The sequence below is a fragment of the Staurois parvus genome, unplaced genomic scaffold (genome assembly GCF_062004578.1).
Source record: "Staurois parvus isolate SC_StPar_1 unplaced genomic scaffold, SC_StPar_1.0 ptg000051l, whole genome shotgun sequence".
Lineage (NCBI taxonomy): Eukaryota > Metazoa > Chordata > Amphibia > Anura > Ranidae > Staurois > Staurois parvus.
The window spans coordinates 6,559,313-6,582,747 of record NW_028317847.1 but is presented as its reverse complement, the minus strand read 5'-3'; the positions used below and the strand labels follow the sequence as shown (position 1 = coordinate 6,582,747).

Below are 23,435 nucleotides of genomic sequence, written 5' to 3'. Positions count from 1 at the left end.
TTGATCCTGTCTTCTCTGATCCTCCCCTTCTACTGTCCCCAATCCATCTGCTAACAGTACAGAGCTCTAGGAAACACTCTGCACATGCGTAAACACAGGTCTCTCTCCTGCCAGAAAGGACATGCTGCTGTGCATTTCTCTGCACAGCATAGAATACACAGCAGCATGTTTCTCTAGTAAAGCACCCAGCATATCCTGTAAAACAGTTAACCCTTTGATCACCACAGATGTTAACCCCTTCCTGCCCATTGTCATTAGTACAGTGTCAGTCCTTTTTATTAGCACTGATCACTGTATTAGTGTCATTGGGATGTCAGTGACAGTCCGTTCCCCCAGTGTCAGAATGCCGCCGCAGTCCCACCATAAGTCACTGATCGCCGCTATTCGTATTAAAAAAAACAAAAAACAAAAAACCACAAAACCAATTTACACATATTCAGGGTTTTTTTATATTTTTTTTTAGCAAACACATGTAGCAGAATACATTTTGGCCTAAATTTATAACAAAATTTGATTTAAATTTTTTTACTGGATAGGTTTTATAGCACAAAGTAAAAAAATAGTGTTTGTTTTTTTCCCCCCCAAAATTGTCAGTCTTTTTTATAGCGCAAACAAACAAAAAAAACACAAACAAAAAAAAGAAAAAAAAGGAAGGGTGATCAAATACCACTGAAAGAAAGCTTTATTTGTGGGGGGAAAAAAAAGGACCTAAATGCAATTTATTTACAGCGTTGCATGACCACGCAATTGTCAGATAAAGTAACGCAGCGCCGTATAGCAAAAATTGGCCTGGTCAGAAGGGGGGGGGGGGGGGTAAATCCTGTGGAGGTTAAGTGATGACCAAGTTATTGCCGTATAAACAGGCCCATAGGGGATATGTAATCATTTGGTCCACAAGGGCTATAAAGACACAAGCGTTGTAGTGATTAGAAACCCGGAACTTCTACTAGAAATCAGGGAAATTGGCAAATATGTACTTAGTTTCCTAAATGCGGTTCCTCCAGGAACCCCCTACCGAGTGATCACAGCTGTGTTTATGACTTGCAGTGTCACGGCTCACAAATAGAGAGGCGGCTGGGGAATGCGTGTCATGGGAAAATATGTGCAGGGGGTCTCCTGGCTGGCGGGAGAGGATCCATTAAAGGAGGAGACGGAGGGATGGGGTTACACTGTATATACACTGCCAGCTCGCGGTGATGTCACACATCCTCTGAGTGTTAGTAAACTAAGCTGTGGCATCCCGGACAGGACGGATGCTGCTTACTGTTTAGACATACATGTACATATTCATTAGTGGATGCACGGGGGGCCATGGCTTATATGTTCTCATTGGTCCCCATACCCTACTCCATAGAGATCATTGCTTCCATACTCTACACCAGGGGTGTTAAACTCCATTTCATCACGGGTCAGATCAGCATTATGGTTGCCTTCAAAGGGCCAGTTGTATCTGTAAGAGTAGATGTCCAGAGCACCCCTCATCAGATCACATCAGATGTCAAGAATCTCACACCCTCCCTAACATCACCGTGCATCCCCTTTGGGGGCAGAGCGGCAAAGGAGAAAGTGCAGGGTCTGGAGGAGGACCAGAGGAGTGCATTCAGTTACCAGAGTCTGCTGAATGCGGAGACCAGAGGAGGCAGACATGATGGGTGCTGTAGCTGCACTGAGAGGTGCAGGATTTGGCACAGGAGTTCTATTCTCCTCTCTGCTGCCAACTGCTGAAACAAGTTAGGGGCAAAGACAAGGGGGTACCTGCAGGATAGGTGCAATGGCCACACGAACTGGCCTGGATGAAGCCTGTGGGCCTTGTGTTTGACGCCTGTGCTCTACAATTTGAAATAAATGGCTCTGTAATGTTGCGCCTTATCACCAGCAGCTCTGTGGAAATTATAAATATTCTTCTTATTTTTTGGGATTTGTGATGGAATGAGACATCAACAGAATATCTTCTGTTTTTAGAAAGACTTCACTGTGCTACCTATCCCTTAGACTGTACGCCCCTTGAGGGTTAGGGACTGATGTGAATATACAATATATATGTAAAGCGCTATGTAAAAACTGACAGCACTATAGAAGTACCACTAATAATAATAATAATAATAAGCACTGAGGCACAGCTAGTTGGGTCCTTGTGCAGCTACACCTTCTTCCAGTCTGATCTCTGCTGTACAGGGGAGACAGCAAAGGGCTGATACTAAACCATATTCAGGTACAAGCACTGGTACAAGTTTAAAACATTAAAAACAATCCATTAATGACAGAACTGCACTAATTTCTGTCTTTTGGGTTTGTGGCCTAGAAAATACTGAAGCCAGAGACAGCCAAGAGGTCAGCAAATGAGCAGCCTATAAACTAAATGCAAAAATTATCCTACCAAGTGTGTATCATATATATATATATATATATACACACACACACACACACATATATACACACACACACACACACATATATACACACACACACACACACACACAAACCCACACTACATTGCCAAAAGTATTGGGCCAGCCCTCCAAATCATTGGACTCAGGTGTTCCAATCACCTCCATGGCTACAGGTGTATAAAATCAAGCCCCTAGGCATGCAGACTGCTTCTACACACATTTGTGAAAGAATGTATCGCTCTCAGGAGCTCAGTGAATTCAAGCGTGGTACCGTGATAGGTTGCCACCTGTGCAATAAGTCCATCCGTGACATTTCCTTACTACTAAATATTCGACGGTCAATGGTTAGTGGAACGGACCTAAAAAAAAAAAAAACAGCTGTAAACTGGCTGAAGTAAACTTATATTAATGGATCAGTTTTTTTTGGGGAAAAAAAAAAAAAAAAAAAATGGAACGCCCATGTGAAAGGGGCCAAAGACATGCTAATCGATTAATTGGCTCCTGTCTAGATTGGTCCCAGTATGAATGCACAAACTGAATATGCATGATCAAAGTTTTTCATGCCAGTCCCAAGGCCACGAAAATGGGGAGGGTTGAGGAAATACCTGTGATCTACCTTATCAAAAAGAAAAAAAAAGGAGAAAAAACCCCAAAAAAAAAAACAATCACCAAGAACATTCTACAGACAAGGCCTCAAGTGTTATCAAACAAGGTGCCCAGAGAGCTAGCCTACAGAATCACCAAGAGTAGATACAACTTGAATGGATATCACACACACCATTTTATTAACTTTTGCATCAAAGCATCCCATTCACTTACTGAAATAACTCATCAATGTACAATCATTGCTTCATATCAAACAGTTAACCCATTGCCAGACTTTGATCCTAAGTATTTTTGCTTCATGAAACTTTATTTATACCCAACACAGATGGTTTCATTCTGCACTTTGCCAATAGTCTGTTTTTATGAGATGTCTATGAGCAGCCAGCAGCAAGTGATACTTTAGGTTATGTTCACATCTATGCATTTTTTAGAGCTTTTTGCAGAAACGCACTACAGTCCCTATACTATTATGCCCAGTGTATTGCTTCACACTGACCCGAAGATCTTTCCTGCTGCTGGCACCACTCTGGAGACCACTAGCCAGGATAAGAGGTGGAGTACAGTTGGCATCACTCCCCATGGAACAGGAGCTGGCACTACAGAGGAGGAATCAGCTTATGCGGCTCTTGCTCCCTACTACACCTTCAAACTTTACAAAATGATCCCTCTGCGTTGCACTCTGAGTGTCTGGGATGGTGGGTCAGCAAGCCCAGACCGCAATCTACCAGTCACCTGGCCACGATCAACAAAGGAATGGCTTCACCAGAAGATTAAAGTTTTGGAATGGCCCAGCCAGAGCCCAGACCTGAATCCGAACGAAAATCTGTGGGGTGATCTGAAGAGAGCTGTGCACAGGAGATGCCCTCGCAATCCTAAAGATTTGGAATGTTTTTGCAAGGAAGAGTGGGCAAATATTGCCAAGTCAAGATGTGCCATGCGGATAGACTCATCCCCAAAAAGGCTGAGTGCTCGAATCAAATCACAAGGTGCTTCAATAAATGTATTAGTATAAGGGTGTGCACACTTATGCAACCATATTATTTTTAGTTTTTTATTTTTACTTCCCTGCACCTAAAAGATTTCAGTTTGTTGTTCAACTGAGTTGTACAGTTTATAAGTTACATTAAAAGGTCAGTGTGAAGCAATACACTGAGCATAATAGTTGTGCTGTTCCCCTCATATTTGTTATTTAACCGTGCATTGTATTACCAATTCTTATTTCACCATGTTTGTTTCTATGTCTTGATCTGTTGCTGCCATCTGCTGGCCAGAATTTGCATGCTGCATGCCTCTGTTATAGCTAGTAAGTGTTTTCTCTGCTGGGTGTGGTTTTAGGCAAGCCTTGGTTCTGGTCACTTCCTGCAGCCATTTTATCTGCTATATAGCTGTGTGACAGGACATTCAATACCCTGGGCTTGTGAAGGCATCAGTTTTTGACCAGCAGTTAGCCTCAGGAAAGATATCACAGGACAGCATCAATACCTCTACTACCTTACAGTATTGTATCACTGTTTGTCGCTGTATTTTGGACCAAATAAACCCACGCTGATTTCATTCTCGTGTATACGTTTGGATCCATCTAACCTGAACATCTGCCGGTCCGGTCTGCTCCACTGCTTGGATACGAAGGTAGGAAGTTACACAGCCATTATCAGTTATACCTTTATTCGCCTTCATGTGGGGACAGAACAGTCAAAAACTGCCTTAAAGTCCATACCCCCCTACATATTCCCTCAGAGTCCAGTACCACACTCAGGAATCTCCCTAGCAACAGGCCCACTTGCAGCAAATCTGCCCGGCTACAGTGCATGTTCCACAAGCCTATGCGGAAGCACTGCACATACGCAGTATCTATACTCTCGCCTGGAAGTCCTCCACAACTCGCCCAGCATTCTCTACGTCCTATATTAACTCTTGCTCGCATAACAGAAGTACTGCACGCTCCTTACTTTGCTGTGGCCGCGCCAAAACCCCGCAATTCACTCTAAACATCTTAGAAATTTTATCAAAGTGCCCTATCGGAGCTGTATGGCGATTTTCAGCGTCCAATTCAAAAGTTCATTTTCTTAAAGAGACAGCGCACCTCAAGTCAAAATGGCCGAAAAGGACTTTGCACAGTTCCCCAGTGATGAAATAAAGCAAATGCAACCTGATGCTGATCATCATGAAGGGCAGGGAACAGAATCCACACTTCCAGCAGAACAAGTCGTGCGACCAAGACGCTCTCTCAAACCGACAGTAAAGGTCATTGAAAATTATCACACCACGAAAGATGAGCTATGTGATAACCTGGAGGAACAATGGGAACGAGTTTCCTCCCTCATGTCCGGACTTAAATCCTCCTCAGGTGATGCCACAAGCTTACAAGTTGCCATCGGGCGGCTGGACACAGCTCAAGAAAGATACAAGAGACTGTCCACAAGGTATATAACCTTTCTAAAAGACTAATATCGATGAAGCCCTATCAGAACTGAGCAAGGCAGAATCAATAGCCAGACAAAGACGTCATGGTGCTGGATGTTAAAGGTAAAGCGGAACTCTGTATCTCGCATTTGCAAGAAACTAGATCACACAGATCAAATTCATCTAAACATTCCTCTCGGTCATACAAATCATCGTGCTCAAGAAGCTCAGCCTTGAGTGACAGATTACTAGAGGCCCGCATAAACGCAGAGCAATCCAAAGCGAGACGCTCCTTCACAGAAAAAGAAGCTCTTGCAAGAGCAGAGGCAGAGGCCAAGAGGGCAGAGGCAGGGGCCAAGAGGGCAGAGGCCAAGAGGGCAGAGGCAGAAGCAGAGGCCAAGAGGGCAGAGGCAGAAGCAGAGGCCAAGAGGGCAGAGGCAGAGGCTCGAATAAAGATTTTTGAATCAGAGATGCAGGAGGAAATTGCATTAGCTAAAGTAAGACTACTTGAGCAAGCATTGAGCCAAGGTCTTGATCCAGTCTGCTCGCTACCACAGGAGATAGATGATCCAGTTGACCGCACCAGTGACTATGTACTGAATCAGGTATCTGCGCCACCCCCAGTTTGCAGTACCGTCCAAGCCGACAACACTGAAACCTCCAAGTCAGCTCTACCTGCGGTACCACTGCCACCCACAGCACTCGAGCAACCTAATAACCGTTACCCGGATGTGCCCTCTCAAGGACGGTTGTTACAGAAAGATCGCTATCAGGCGTTTTCTGGCCTACCTCCACAGCTCCAGCAGCAGTCATCACAACATACAGAGGCTAAACGAAAGCTTAACCCTGCAGCTACATCATTCTACCCGGAAGCATCTCACCCCTTCACGCCAGGCAGCCAATACGCCCCAGGGGCATCACAAGTCGTCATGGCAACAAGCAGTGAGAAATCAGATATGTCTGAGTTTGCCAGGTTTATGGTGAGCAGAGAGCTAATCAACACCAGTCTCTCAAAATTTGATGACCGTGCTGAGAGCTACAGAGCTTGGAAGGCAACCTTAAAGGCCGCCATCGCTAACCTCAACCTAACCGCAGAGCAGGAGTTTGACCTCTTGATCAAATGGCTGGGCCCAGGCTCCACAAATCGTGTCAAGAGCCTCAGAACTGTCTACGTGGGACAAGCAGAAGCAGGTCTAGCTGTCGCCTGGCAGAGACTCGAACGTACCTTCGGCAGTGCAGAAGCAATAGAGAAGGCCCTATTCAAGAGACTGCAGAACGTTCCAAGGATCAATCTCAAGGATGTCCAGAAGCTTCAGGATTTAAGTGATCTGCTCATGGAGCTGGAGCTTGCCAAGGGTGACCCTCGTCTGTCCGGGCTGTGCTACCTGGATACAGCTCACGGAGTGAACCCAATTGTCGTGAAGCTACCATACAGTCTGCAAGAAAAGTGGGCGGCATCAGTCTCAAGGTACAAAAGAGCACGACATCACCTTTCCCCCCATTTATTCACTTCTGTAGGTTTATCGATGAACAGTCCCAGATGAGGAATGACCCCAGCCTCGACTTCCTGGAGTTCAACACTACAGCTTCAGCAACATCATCAAGGTATGAAAGCATCACACATAAACACAGAGACTTTAAGAGCAGCGTGAGTGTTAGAAAGACTAACCTACCATCTCCTGCAGTACCCACGGGTAAACGGTACACTACCTCATCAGGAGATAAGACCTTCAATCGTGAATGTCCCATTCATAAAAAACCACACTCTCTGAACAAATGTAGAGGGTTTAGATCCAAAACCATACAGGAGCGCAAGAAAATCCTCACCGAACTCGGGGTATGTTTCAGATGCTGTGCTTCATTAGAGCACATGGCTAAGGACTGTAAATCTGTCATCAAGTGTGAGGAGTGTCATAGTGAAAGACATGCCTCAGCTATGCACCCAATCCCACTCTCCAGAGATTCACCCACTGCCGTCACCACCAGTCCTGCTCCAAGTCATGGCGGGGAGCCCCAAAATTACGCTAATGCAGCGACTGCTGTTTCTTGCTCATGCTTGGATGTATGTGGGGAGGGCCAGTGCGAGAAATGTTGTGCCCGAATATGCCTGATCAAGGTCTACCCAGAGGGACTACCAGAAAAGGCAGTAAAAATGTATGCCATCATTGATGACCAAAGCAACCGGTCCCTAGCAGGTCCTAAATTCTTTGAAGCCTTTAAGGTATAGGGTTCGGATGGTCCCTTTATTCCAAACACCTGCTCGGGCCGCATAGAGACTAGCGGCAGAAGAGCACAAGGATTCATCGCTTCTCCTGTCAGTGGGGATACGGAAATACCCTTACCGACGCTGATCGAATGTGATCAAATACCCAACCATAGAGATGAGATTCCTACCCCAGAAGCTGCATTTCACCAACCTCACCTAAGGCACCTAGCCAACGTTATCCCACCTATGGACATCAACGCCGAGATTCTAATCCTGCTCAGCAGAGACAATCTAAAAGGTACACAAGGTGCGTCAACAGTGTAATGGTCCTGACTATGCACCATACGCCCAGAGACTGGACTTGGGATGGGTAATCATAGGAAATGTATGCTTAGATCAACCAGGAATTGACTCCTTCAAAACGTACGTGCGTGCAGATGGACGCACAACTTGCATTAAGCCGTGTCCTCATCACTATGAGGTGAGAGAAGTCTCCAGGCCTCGTACAACTACCTGACGTCATTACTCCCCTCTTTGCCGACAACTTGGGGAGATCAGTCTTTCATACAACCAAGGACGACGATAAAGTAGCCTTGTCAGTAGAGGACAGAGAATTTGTCGAGATAATGGACAGTGAGTTCTTTAAAGACGAAACCAATCACTGGGTTTCTCCATTACCCTTCCGAGCTAACAGGGTAAGACTCCCGAACAACCGGGAACAAGCTCTGTCTAGATTTAACTCTCTTCAGCGTACCATGAACAGCAAGCCTGAAATGAGAGAACACATCGTTGCCTTTGTGGATAAAATATTCCGTAACAACCATGCAGAACCAGCTCCATCCTTAAGGAATAACGACAAGTGCTGCTACTTGCCTTCATTCGGAGTATATCATGCCACTAGACCTATGTCTGTAGGTTCCTTTACTAACTCTACTTGGCTTACAGGTCCGGAGTTTCTGCTAAGACAGGCGGACGAATGTGTACAGGAAGTTTTCAGCATCCAGGATCCGGATAATGATCCAGAAATCCACGCTGAAGTTAGTGCACTGGAACAAAGCAAACCTCCAGCCTCGGTTGCCAGCGCTTTGAACGTTTCTCTAGTTGGACGAGACTCGTCAGGACTATCGCAAGGTTAGTGCACATTGCGAAATGTTATCACAATACTCACAAAGATAAGGATTGTCACGGTTGGCACGTCTGCCATAAACCCTTCTCTGCGGAGAACATCTCTCATAGTGAGTCCCTCATAATACGTCACGTCCAACAAGGGGAATTCAATGTAGAATGGAAGTGCTTGTACAACAAACAGCAGATTCCAATAAAAAGCCCTCTTGCCAACTTAAATCCAGTTATTGACAGTTTTGGCTTGCTCAGAGTTGGTGGTCGTTTGAATCAAGCCCACCTAAGAGTTGCAGAACAAAATCCTCTCATCATTCCCAGCAAACACCATATCACCGTCTTGCTGATCCGACACTACCACAAAAAGACTGAACACCAGGGCAGGCAAATCACTGAGGGCAAGTTACGGTCTGCTGGCCTTTGGATTATAGGTATGAAAAGACGTGTGGCCCAAGTATTGCATGACTGTGTTCACTGTCGCAAAGCTAGAGGAAAACAACTACACCAACAAATGGCTGATTTGCCAGCGGACAGACTATGTACAGAGCCGCCTTTCACCTACGTTGGCCTAGACGTCTTCGGGCCATGGATGGTGTCTGCACGCAGGACCCGTGGCGGTCACGCAAACAGTAAGCGTTGGGCTGTACTATTTACTTGCATGAGTGTGCGAGCCGTTCACTTAGAGGTCATAGAATCCATGGACACATCCAGCCTTATTAATGCCTTAAGACGGTTCTTCGCAATCAGAGGACCAGTGAAACAGTTGAGGTCTGACCGTGGAAGCAACTTCATTGGAGCCTGTAGAGAACTGAACATAGACACCAAATCCATTCAAGATCACTTGGCGGAAAAGGGTTGCACCTGGATTTTCAATCCTCCTCATAGTTCCCACATCGGGGGCTCCTGGGAGAGAATGATCGGGATCTCACGCAACATCTTGAATTCTATGTCGATGGATGTAAACTCTTCAAGACTCACACATGAGACTCTAGTCACCCTTCTCGCTGAAGTTTCAGCTATCATCAATTCTAGACCCCTCGTGCCAGTATCCTGAAACACCAGCCATACTGACTCCAGCTATCCTACTTACCCAAAAAACTGAAATTACGCTAATGCCTAGTGGAGAATTTACTCATGCGAATATCTACCAAAAACACTGGAAACGTGTACAATACCTAGCCGATTACTTCTGGAACAGGTGGCGAAAGGAGTATCTCAATATTCTTCAAGGAAGAAGAAAGTGGCAACACCACAAACCAAACCTAAAAGAAGGTGACCTCGTGTTAATGAAGGAGCAACACACCGCACGGATTGACTGGCCTATGGGACTAATTACAAAGGTTCTTCCTAGCAAGGATGGCAAGGTCCGTAAAGTGGAGTTGAAGATCTTCAGAAAGGGTGAGCTTAAAATGTTCGCAAGGCCAATTAATGAACTCATTTTGATACTACCCATCGAGAACATTCCTGCTGGGTGAACTCTACTGAACTTGAACTTTGTGGTTCTTCTCTATCCCAACTTGGAATCTACTATATTGTTATGTTTATTGCATTCTAACATGTGCTTTGTTACAGGTGGTTTTATATTTTATGGACATTCGTCATAGTGAAATCCCTTATGGAATTTCAGACGGGGAGTGTGCTGTTCCCCTCATATTTGTTATTTAACTGTGCATTGTATTACCAATTCTTATTTCACCATGTTTGTTTCTATGTCTTGATCTGTTGCTACCATCTGCTGGCCAGAATTTGCATGCTGCATGCCTCTGTTATAGCTAGTAAGTGTTTTCTCTGCTGGGCGTGGTTTTAGGCAAGCCTTGGTTCTGGTCACTTCCTGCAGCCATTTTATCTGCTATATAGCTGTGTGACAGGACATTCAATACCCTGGGCTTGTGAAGGCATCAGTTTTTGACCAGCAGTTAGCCTCAGGAAAGATATCACAGGACAGCATCAATACCTCTACTACCTTACAGTATTGTATCACTGTTTGTCGCTGTATTTTGGACCAAATAAACCCACGCTGATTTCATTCTCGTGTATACGTTTGGATCCATCTAACCTGAACATCTGCCGGTCCGGTCTGCTCCACTGCTTGGATACGAAGGTAGGAAGTTACACAGCCATTATCAGTTATACCTTTATTCGCCTTCATGTGGGGACAGAACAATAGTATAGGGCTGCTTTCACATGGATGTGCTGCGGTTTAGCCACACTGAGATTGCAGTGCAGTGTACCTGCAGTTTTCCTGTGGGTTTTTTACACAGAGCCATAGATGTATATTATATTCTGCAGGTTTGGTGTACCTTCTGAATAACACACCAAAAACTCCTGAATGCAAGAAAATTGCAGATGCACTGCGCCAGCGGTGCAGGTAAATTGCAGCACATCAGTGTGAAAGCAGCCTTATAGGGGCAGAGAGTTTAAGGATTAATTTACATTTGCAGTTTAGAGGGTGGTAAAACCCTATATGTAAGATGTGTTTTTACCACCTCTGCCCCAACCACAGCCCCTTTAGTCAAGGGCATACACACATCGTAGCAGGAGTAATATGCCAGTTGATGGTTGTGGCATGTCAAACAATAAAGAGACAAGATCCCAGTGCACTGGACACCCAGCATATAGTGGCAACCAAGGTCCAGTGCGCCCCTGTACCTTTATGGAGGGGTGGGCTCACCTGCCCTCAGTCTATCCATTAATATACATGTGCTTCTACTATGGGGGCTCTCAAAATTTATAGAGTTAGGACCTGCAGAATATTGGGGTGCCGTGAAGGGGCTCTGCAGCTTAGGCATTGTATTTGCAAATGTGTACTAACTAAACCCCTGTTTTTAATGCAAACTGTTCGACAGGACAATTCAGTTTGTTTGCAAGCTGGTCGATAAGTTGAGCCTGGGAATTATTCTCTTTTATCGTTTGAGTCGCCCTTCCATGTGCTCCTTGCTGTGAAGGCCAGTTATAGACTGGGGCAGTGGCCATTTGTTTGTATTGATGGTTCTGGCACCCACTAAGCATGACCCACTTAAGTAAATGAGGCTGCTCTGAAAATGCGCTGCAATCTTGTGCAGTACAGCAAACAAGGGGTTAAAGCAGACAGCATTGTGTTGCTTTTTCACCGCCTACTTTAACTCCTTGAACCCTGCAGAAGCATGCAGTTGCAGGGCACTTGCAGAGTGGCCCCATTGAATTCAAGGGGTCGTGATTGGCAGGCGGTAGCACCCTCCAAAAGCAGCAGGGGGCTCATTTCCTGCTTCGACGTGTGTACCTTTGGCTGCTGCCTCAGCAGCTAAAGGGGGTTGGGATTGGGGGCAGTAAATCTGTGGCTCAACCACAGGGTTTTACCACCTCCACCTTTATGCATGAATAAGACCTAAGAGTGCCGCTGCCGAATGCAACTAAGGGCTCATTCACAAATGCAGCAGGTGCTGTGCTCCTCTGAAAAGTTGTCCAAGTCGGTTTGACTCATGAGGAGGTGGTATGTTGCCTCACCACCTGGCTTAGAACCATGATTGCTGTTATTGTGACACGGTAGTACAGCAATGAAAGGTTTAAATCAGGTGTGAGGAGGCAACACAGTGCCTGGTGATCTTTGACTTTTCCCATATCATTCAGGTCGACCTCCACCTCTTTAAAGAGGAACTCCAGTCATTTTTGTAAAAATTAAAAAAGTCAGCAGCTACAAAAACTTTAGCTGCTGACACACTTGTCCCCGGATCCAGTGGTGTGCTCACCAAAGGACGCGACCGGTACTATATTCGGTCCCCAGCGCCGGCATCTTAGCTGTGGGCACCCGGCTCTGACAGATTGTGGCTTCACAGCCGGGTGCCCACTGCGCATTAGCGAGCCGCACTGCACACTGATTGGTCCTGCAGCCTTCCAGGACCTGTGCTGTGTCCCAAAAGACTGCAGGGAGAGAGAGGGGGGAAAAGGAGCACTTCTGCTCAGATTGTCTAGGCGATCCAAGCGGAATTGGGAACCTGTCAAAATGAGGTACTCCCCCTGCCTCCCAAAAAGATGGCCAATTATGTAAGGGGGGGGAAGCCTTAGCACAGAATTTCCCCTTTTGGGTGGAGTTTTGCTTTAAGGTCACCTACCCCTGCTATAGTTTTTTCAGCCTGAGGCACAATACAGGCTGTGCTTGAGCAGGGGGTGTATTCAAGAGGCAATCTGTGATTGGGAAGGAGGCATGTGCCAGAGGCAGGCTGTGATTGGTTGGGTAACAGAACTACCTAATACAGACATGCTGTGTGCCTGCACAGTGTCCTGTACCTCTAAATGGCCAGCCAAAGGATGAAAACTGACCACTCTAACACAGATCAGCTTCTGCTCTTTGTGTGGTCACTTTAGGACAAGGAAGAAAGGTGACTGGCAGGACCAAACAGCTACTTCCATATGGAAGAAGTACATGAAAATGATACAGACTATGATTTTTAAAAAAAAACACAAAGACATAGAAAAAATATATTTACGGTATCATACACCAAGTGCTCTAGTGTATTGCCAGCCTATTCAAATGAATGTACTACCCAAATACATCACCTGCTAACACAGCATACTAGAACGTAAAGGTTTGAAAAGGCTCTTGGTGAAAAGAAAACATTTTCCATTGTGATAATCAGCAATTTTCGCATTGTGATGAAAAATTCACAAAAAAGGTGAGCTTTAGCATAGTCACTGTGCTGTATATAAACAAGAACTGCTTTAAAGTCACTTAAAAGTACACCTTCCATGAGCAAAGATGAAGGAGGCTATTGTCAACCTCCCAATCTGGAAATGCTTGTCCTCTGCCCATCACGCTAATACTTTGCATTAAAGCCAAACTGAACCTTTCATTCATCTTACAGTAAGGCTATGTTTACACATGCAGTTGCGATCAAATCACTTTTTAGAGGTGTTTGACAGACTGCGGGGAGATGGTATGTCACCGAACACAATCTATTCAGGTCAATGAGGTCCAGGGGCGGACTGACCATTTGGAAACTTGGGCACCGCCCGAGGGCCCGTGGTCAGTAGGGCACCCCATAAGATGCCCCTGGTACCTTTTTCATAGGCTTTTTTGAGTTTGGGCCCCATGATCCCCTATTGCCCGGGGGCCCCATGAGTTGTCAGTCCACCCCTGATGAGGTCGCACTGCAACCACACTGTGACCATGAGCAAAGCATACGATTGCAACGCGGGGTTGTTGAGCAGATGACATATCACTGCCCAGCCACCTGTCAACTGCCAACGATCCATGGTGGATTGCCTTTCAGAGCAGTGGTAAGGGCTGCCACAATTGTACAAGACGTTAAAGGGCTGGTGAGAGCTGGCAATAAAGGGGTTAAGTACACCCATCTCAACAGAAATATGTAGAGAGGCATGGCTGGCTTCTTTCTGGAAATGCCACTTCCCAGGCTGCGTGTGATTTTAATCATTTTGAGTCACATGCCAAGTACAAATATGGAGATCAAACAGGTCATAAATCTTTCCATTTACACTTGTTCTGAGTCTGTGATAGTTGAAGCCAAAGCATCAAAAGAGACAGCCAGATGACAAAAATGTTCAGTAGGGGACAGCAATTGCAACCTATAATAAAAGGATTACTTTCCATCATTATCAGTGGCAGCACCTCTGATTACAATAGCATTGCAACAGACAGGTGAAATTATTCATCGCAAGTAAATAAAGGTCATGACTTACCTCATCGATGGTGTTCTCTTCCTTCTTCAAGGCTGAAAAAAGAAAAAAAAAAAAATATGTTTTGTACTTTGTCAACGAAGGGTTTCCAGCAAGAATCATGGCTTAATATGCAGTACGTTTAGAGAATGGCAAACAAACCAAAAGTACAATACAAGTGTTAAAAAAACAATACTAAACTAGATAGGTGGCTACATCAAAAACAGAAAGCATGGCCTTAGATAGATGGATACTAGGAGTGAAATCTTTACGCCAGAATGGACCAACAAGGAGTATGGCAGCACGCCTGAGGTTGGGCTGGTCTAGTAGTTTTCAGCAAATGTGAAGAATGAACACAGTGCAGGGTTGGGGAGAGGACTGACAGAAGATGAACCTAGGAAATCTCTTGATTCAGAGATTATGAAAATGTAGGACTTTTGGAATCCAGGTTCTATTCTAACTACAGTAAAAACTTTCACATTAAAAAGAATAAAATTAAAGTTGGTGTTGGATCCTTAGGGTCAGTAAGGCAGGTCATAGATGGTGCGATTCAGTCAGTGTTGATGGGGGAATCCCTCCTGCGGAGCTCTTGTATTCTCCTGGCAGGTGGGCGCGGGCAGCAGTCCCTACCGGGAGAGCACAATGACTGCTACTAGCGGCGATAACCAATGGCAATAGTCACATACTGAAAGTCTGAAATGATGGTTGTACCCAAGTCGATCGATGGATACATTCAGCCTGCACATAGATGGTTTCAAATATTGGCCAGTCCCTGCTGAACTTACCAAGGTTTGAACCATCTATGGCCGGCTTAAATCAGCCTCTCAAACCTTTTACTCCAGAAGGACCCTTTAAATTATTTTTAGGTCTCAGGGAGCCCATGCTAAAGAATAGTCCAACAGGGGTCATTAGAAAAATGCCCCTTATATTGGTGTCATTGGGAAAAATGTCCCCCTTACAGTCAGCTAAAAAGGTCAATGGTTTCATCCTACTGGTTCTTTCAAGTGGTGATGGACTTGGAAATATGAAGGCACCATTAGATAGGTCAAATAGCCACCGGTCAAGGAACCCCAAGCAACTTCTGGAGGAACCCGAAATTCCATGGAACCCTGGCTGAAAATAGCTTATTTGCATCATGTTATTTATTAATCATCAGGGAAAGAAGATGGTTGAACTGTAACCTTTGAAATGTGTTGGTTGCCACATGGTAAAAGCCAAAACACCGCTGAGGGCAGGGACCATTACCCTTTGGAAATTGTTGTGTGCCAACCTCAGGCAGATGTTACCATTGGGGAGCCTTCTCCTGATTTTTGTGTGACAGTGATAAGGCCCTGGTGTATTCTTAAAGAACTAAGTCACGGGTATATACAAATTCTGGGCCATGGAGTAAAAGTGGAACATTTAACGATATGCGAACGTTACATTCTGGGACTCTGATAATATATGGGATTAATCAATGCAAATAGTAGTTTGAAGGCTGGACTTTGCAAGCGATAACCTGAGTGAAGGGAGCGCCTAACATTTTGTATAATTAACCTATTTCACTTCCCATCTCGGACACAACAGGAAGCAGGAAAATCTCTCTGAAAGTGAGATAGTTGTCATCGGAACAAGTGGATGATTATCTCTCTAGTTATGTTCCAGTAACCACTCAAAATTTTGGATTTTTCCTCATTTTCAGTTTCAGTGACAATACTCACTGTGACTAATGGGGAGGGTGAAAATCCCTAGCCGAAATACAAACAACAGCAACAACTGTAAACCTAATGCTGCTGAATGCTGAGCAAATTCAATCCCAATCAAAAAACACACATTTGTTTATCGACCTTTGAGTGCACATACATTATTTCCCCCTGATGAAGATCATTGAAGAGCGGAGCTTAGCCCTCAAAATGCACTGGCTTCTGTAATTTTTTCTTTAGAATAAAATGTATATCTTGACATAAATATTACAGTGTGGTGCTTTTTTTTTTTTGGTTTTTTTTTTTTTTTTTTTAGACTTATTCATCTAAATCACAACCCAAGGAGGTGTGTAAAATGTGTTATACCAATATCCAGATTACTCATAATATAAAAATATATAACAAAAATTTAGGGTTCCAGAACCTTTAGGGCTCGTTCACACTTGGCTGTTTTACCAACACTTGCCAAACGCCCCTATAGTGTTTGGCAAGCGTTGGTCCGGCGTTTGTGGGGCGTTATTAACGCTCGGCAAACGCTCCGCAAACGCCGCATGCGCGGTTTAGTGGCGGTTGCTAGGCGTTTGCCGAGCGTTAACGCCCCACAAACGCCTATAATACAGTTTGAGTGGTGTTACCGCTCCGCAAACGCCCCGCAAACGCGTCGCAACCGCACCGCAAACGCCAGCCGGGCGTTTGCGGAGCGGCACCATAGACGAGAATAGGAGGCTTCAAAGCCTCCCGACTCGACCAGAGGCGTCCGTTTTGCTGCGACGCGACGCGACGCAAACGCTCCCGTTAGAACAGCACCATGTGCTGTAATGTGCAGAATTGGCAGAGGCGTTTGGGAAGCGGTAAAAACGCTTCCCAAACGCCTCTCTGCCGCCTGCACACAAGGCTAGTGTGAACGTAGCCTTAATCTACTTGTGTAAGAAATGAAAACCTGATGTGAGTTCATCACTGTATCTAAAATTACAAAAATTGGCTTTACATACACGATTGACTTTTCTGACTTCTGTTTTTCACTTTTCATTAAATTGTACCCCTGAATCAAAAATACCATCTGATATTTTGCTTGCTCATTGACTTTCCCGTTTAGCACCCTAAACTAAGTTTTTAAAAGAACATACTACGTTGTGGCCCTTAGTAACAAATTCAAATTGATTTCACCAAAGAAAAAAACTTTAATTTTTAAAAGGAAGTTACAATTCTAATTTAAATTTTAGTTTGCAGTATTTACCTCCAATGTGATTTTCTACAAGACCTTGACATTTTTCATGCCTATTGTCCAAGGTCTTCAAAACCATATTTTTTTTTTCAATAATATTTTATTAAATGTTTTCATTTTCTCTCTTCCATCAGTTAAAATTTCAACCTAACATTCTTCCTTTATTTCCCCCCAGCATACAAAAAAAACAAAACAAAAAAAACAAAAAACATAACTCCCCTTTCCCCCCCCTCCTTATTCCAACCTTTACCTTACCCCTCCACCCCACCACCTTTCAGCATATTTTCTCTCTTTTAGAGTCCTAGAGTATACGTGTATTTTCCCTCTATACAATTTCAATTAAATTTAGCCTTCTTAAACTCCTCCCACTTTTTCCATTTCTCCCGAAAACACTCATTTTATCCTCGTCTATATAGTACATTCAAAGCCATATTTTTAATATACTTTTTTTGTACATTCTTCCTCTAGTGGTCATGTTTATATCAAGGGATGTGATTAGCATCCATACTAAAAAGGACCTCTGAGAAATAATCAAATTGGTACAAAAGTGTTTCATTACTAATGAATATTTAAAGTAGGCATTAAGAGCAAAATCTATCCATTGCAAGAATGTTCATCAACTTTACTACATCCAAATTTTACAATTTTTCAAAAGTGAAAAACTGCTACATGCAGCATTTACCATATCTATAAAGCAGAGTGTTACAAAATCAACTTTATAACATTTAGTTCCAGTTTATTTTTATTTTGTTTTGTATAGAGCCTGTCACTGTTTTATTGCTGTTCATGTTGCTTTTAGGGAGATAACTACTTCCTGTCACAACAGGAAGTGATGGAAAGTCTCTCCACTGGGGACACTCAAACAAGTAAAAAAAATTAGGAGACCGTGGAAGGGTTAGAATATCGATCTGTGTTTTTATTTCAATCTGTGCCTGTTCCAGTAATGCCAGCACCCCCCCCATTTTCTGTATTGGCATCACAGGAACAGAATTTGGGGAGCAGGGTGCTGCATCATGAAAGAAAGGCTGCAAGAGCAAAAAAGCCAGCTGGCCCCACACAGAGCTGTATGTGTATTTTCTATTACAGGCTCAAAGCCTCTTAGGTGCATGAAATAAAGTACCCCAGGAAGCTGCAGGAGTGTGGGGACTAGGCAAGAAATCTGGAAGTGGGGGACCACATACAGAACAATTTTTTTTTTTGCAATTCTATGATAGGAGGAGAGAAGGATTCACATTATGGAAAGTAGCAGTGGGAAGTGGATGTCGATTTAAAAAACAAAACAAAAAACCGCACACGGTGCCCCCCTCTCTTCCTTTTCCCAGGGGTAAACCAGCAAAACTACAGAAGCAAGGGCATTGATGTGGCAGGTCATGTGACCCACCCACTGCCTCTGTTGGACCCATGTTAACGCGGCGAGTCTGCAACAGCTATTAGTGCACTGGAATTATAGATAGCTTTTAAAAAGGTATCGATCAATATCTACATTAACTTTCAATTAGGGAACTTGGAGTTTACGGCTTTGTATGTTCGATGAATAAATGATACATCACACATTACTACAACCCAGACGTAGAAAGCTCCTTCAGCATAAAACAGAACATAGTTTATGGGTCTTGCTAGAAGACCTGCTTATTTATTAAAGACAAAATGCACCCCTTTTACTGTCAAGATCTACTTCATGATTTTTTTTTTTTTTTTAATCTTTGTTACCAGAACATTGTACAAAATATTCACTGAAGAGATGGTAAGAAATGAATCAATATGTGGAAAATCTTCCCTGCAATTCTGATTTAATAGAAGGGTAAAATATGTATCACAGAGATGCGATTTAGAACATCATCCACTGTGATCAATATATAGATTGATATTTGTAGAAAAGACCCCAGGCTGGGCTGCCTGGTGGATCCCAGGTTCCATTTCCTGATAGGCACATGGCAGCCCGGCACACAGTAGTTCACAGTCACTCAAGTCAGAAAACAGGATGTGCATATCTTTTTGCAGTTTATTTGCTGGTTTAACTTGGATGGAGTGAGGGTGAGCCTTGAGATACTCCAAAACTAGCAGAAATGCAATAGAGGACACTGATAATTAATCTGCTCCTTAAGGGTGTAACCACCTGTAACGGAACCGGACCCCGACCGCGCTAGGGTATTTCCGTTATACTCTCGCTTCCCCGTCCAAACACCATCCACAGACCCCACCGCTGATCATGCGGGAAATAGACAGCACCAGACTCTTAAAGACAGGAAGTCAACTGCTTTGTTTTAACACAAAAAACACAAGAGAATATATATATATATATATATATATATATATATATATATATATATATACATACACACACACATATACACATACATATATATGAAACACACACACACACACACACACACACACACACACACAGGGTGGGGAAATACAACCAGGAACAGGAAACACATCAGCAGGCTGTCCCATCAGGGGGAAGGGCTGCTGGTAATACCCCCCACCAAACCAAGACACATAATGGGATGCAGCACATGGCAGTGAACAATGACCAACCCCCACACCAATACACAAACATTACATCCCATAAGAGTTTGCTAGAACAATGGGATGCAGCCGCATGGCAGAGAACAATGAAACAACCACGTGGCAGTGAACAACCCCCCACCCCACCTATACATGTCTACACAATATCAGGGCAGACCACCCTGTACCCCTAACAGGCACAGGGTGGGTTACACATAAGAGGAATCTAGGGAGCTGATACAGGGGTCCCCCCACCCCCAAAAGTCACTCCCGTCATACCACCCTCTTGGAATTCAGGGTTTAACCACTTGCCCTCTGGAAGATTTTACCCCCTTCATGATCAGGCCATTTTGTACTGCGTTACTTTAACCACTGGCTTTCCCATTAACCACTGGCCCTCTGGAAGATTTACCCCCCTTTCATGACCAGGTAATTTTTTGCTATTCAGCGCTGCTCCAATTTAACTGACAATTGCGCGGTCATGCAACACTGTACCCAAACAAAATTTATATCTTGTTTTCACACAAATAGAGCATTCTGTTGATGGTATTTGGTCAACATGGTTTCTTTTTCTTACGTAAAACAAAAAAAACAGAGCAATAATTTTTTGGGGGGGGGGGGGGAATTTATATATATAAAAAAATTTATTTTTTTTTTTTTTTTTTAACTTTCTGCTATAAAACATATCCAATAAAAACATTTTAAATCAAATTTCTCATAAAATTTTAGGCAAAAAATTTATTTTGCTACATGTCTTTGGTACAAAAAAAAAAAATCCCAATAAGTGTATATTTATTGGTTTTTGAAAAAGTTTATAGCATTTACAAACCATGGTATATATATACACTGGAATTTCATTTTTTTTTATTATTTATACTAGTAATGGTGGCGATCAGTGACTTCTAGTGGGACAGTGATAATATGGTGGACTAAGTGTTAACGGTGTACCTAATAATGATTGGTGCATTCACGGTGTACTGCTTTTACTAAGGGATGTGCTAGTTTTTATTGCACTGCATTTACGATCCATTTGGGGTGTTGACACCCTCTTCAGATCACAAACAGTGAGATTGCAGTGTTTTCCCATACCGCACACGGGTGAACCCAGCCTCACCTTTCTGCCCTCTGGCACTCAAAAGCATTATGGTAAGTAAAACCCTGCATGAACTGTATTATAATATATATATATACACATATACACACACATACATACACTACTGTAAATACAAAAAGCAGTAAGTACTGTCAGAGGCGTCCCTAGGGTTGGTGTCACCTGGTGCGGTAACACTTGGTGACACCCCCTCCGACGATCCCTGCAGAATGGATCAGACTCCGATCCATTATGCTCAATCCGCAGATCTGATCCGTCCTGCGGGGATCGTCGGCTTTCTTTACAACTTATTTTCTTGGAGTGGGTCTGGTGTCACCCCGTATAGGTTGCATGCCGACGATCCCCTCAGGATCCATCCTGCGGGGATCGTTGGCTTGCTTTACAACTTACCTTTTTGTGGAGCAGGTCTGGTGTCACCCCGTGCAGTCGGTGTCACCCGATGCGGACCGCACCCCCCGCACCTGCCTCGGGACGCCACTGAGTACTGTACATTCCAGGATAAATGCATCAACATGTATCAGAGGTGAATACATTTTGGCCTAAATTTATGATGTTTGATTTTCAGATTTTTTTTTATGGAATAGGTTTTATAGCAAAAAATAAAAAACATTTTCTCTTCTCAATTGATCTTTTTATTCATAATGCAAAAAATAAAAAAAATAATCAAAATAGCACAAAAATTAATCTTTGTGGGGAAAAAAAAGCCATTAAATTTTGTTTATGTAAAGAGCTGCATGACCGCTCAATTGTCGGTTACAGTAATGCAACGCCATATCGCAAAAAAATGGCCTGGTCAGGAAGGGGGGGGGGGGGGGGGGAGGGCAAGTGGTTAATTTTTTAGTAACAAACAGGCATACTAGGCTCCTCTCGGAGGATCTGGTCCTTAGTGGTGACCTTCTAAACATAGTTTAGTGAGGAGTCACATCCTGCTCCCAGGAAATGTATTTATAGGAAGAGATATCCCACACAGTGCCACAGAATTAGCAGCCCCTTGACTTGCAGTACTTCAATTATACTGTCAGAGGACACTTGTTTTCAGCCCATGAATGGGTTGTGACAGGCTGAATACATACATTTAGATTATGATTTTATCTCACAATAATGGTCAGTATAATGCCAGGAGAAAAAAAAAAAAAAAAAAAAAAAGGAATCCATAGGAGTCATGGCAGAAGGTGGTTTCTTAAAAATATCGAAATTAGCGCAGTCTGCAAACAGAATGAACAGGGTGCATGACACCTGATGCCACTACCTATAGCTCAAGCACTAATGGCTGCTCTCTACTTCTCACCATTAACTGCAATGTAGTCCAACCTTCAGCTTAGTAAACTGTTTAAATTGTTATAACTGTGTAGGCTTTCCCATTAACCACTGGCCCTCTGGAAGATTTACCCCCCTTTCATGACCAGGTCATTTTTTGCTATTCAGCACTGCTCTAATTTAACTGACATTTGCACGGTCATGCAACACTGTACACAAATTACATTTGTATAATTTTTTTCTCACAAATAGAGCTCTTTTGGTGGTATTTGATCACCACTGGGGGTTTTATTTTTTGTGCTATAAACAAACAAAAAAAAAAAACAAACTTTAAAAAATTTTTAAAACAATATTTATTACTGTCTTCTATAAAACATATCCAATTTAAAAAAAAATAAAATAAATAAAATTGGATTTCTTCATAAATTTAGGCCTAAATGTATTCTGCTACATGTCTTTGGTAAACAAAAAAAATCCCAATAAGTGTAAAGTTTATTAACTGGCTTGGGTTGCATAAAAATTATAGCATCTACAAACAATGGTATAAAAACCAGAACATTTTTTTTTATACTAGTAATGGCGGCGATCAGCGACTTATAGTGGGACTGTGATAGTACAGCGGGCATCATGATACTAAGGCCTAGTTCTTACTAGCCTTGAGAGCAGATGTTTGAGGGGTGTTTTTATTAATCCTCAAACGCCAATGGAAATGATACTATGGGCAGCACACAGTGCTGTTGTCATTATCAAAACCTGAAGCGTTGGCATCACATCGCTTCAAAATTGAAGCCTCATGTCGAGTCAGGAGGAGTTGAAGCCTTTCAACACCTCCCATTCAGGTCTATATTGATGCTCCTCTAACGCTCTAGTAGGTGTTTATGGGGCGTTAATACCAGTAGAGATTATTATAGGCGTATGTGGTTTTAACGCTGGTAAAAAGCCTCAAACCCGTGCATAGGGCATTTGGGGAGCTTTCTGACATTTGTAAAACGTCTATACTAGAGCTTATTAATGCCTGTCTAATGCCCATACTAACGCTATAGGGGCGTTTAAGAGTTAGAAATTTAGTCAAGTGTGTACAAGCCCTAACGGACACTGGGGGGGGACCGTTTAACTGCCACTGACATCTCCAGTGACAATAACCGTGATCGATGCGAATAAAAAGCAAGGTCACAATACTAATGACATTGGGCAGGAAGGGGTTAACATCTGGGTTGATCAAAGGGTTAACTGAATCAGCAGTTTTGATATTTCTGCCCTTTGTACAGTTTTACTA

The 23,435-nt window shown here is 43.5% G+C and overlaps 1 protein-coding gene across 1 annotated transcript in view; it reads right to left on the bottom strand.

Annotated features, from left to right (window-relative positions):
• Positions 1–23,435, bottom strand: part of LOC149470212 (cyclin-dependent kinase 14) — a gene marked incomplete at its 3' end in the record, with an annotated part of 401,956 nt that overhangs the window by 336,624 nt on the left and 41,897 nt on the right. Inside the window, exon 2 of the mRNA XM_089666421.1 lies at positions 14,398–14,429. Coding sequence (XP_089522547.1) covers positions 14,398–14,429 — 32 coding nt within the window. The remainder of the gene's footprint in view (positions 1–14,397; positions 14,430–23,435) is intronic.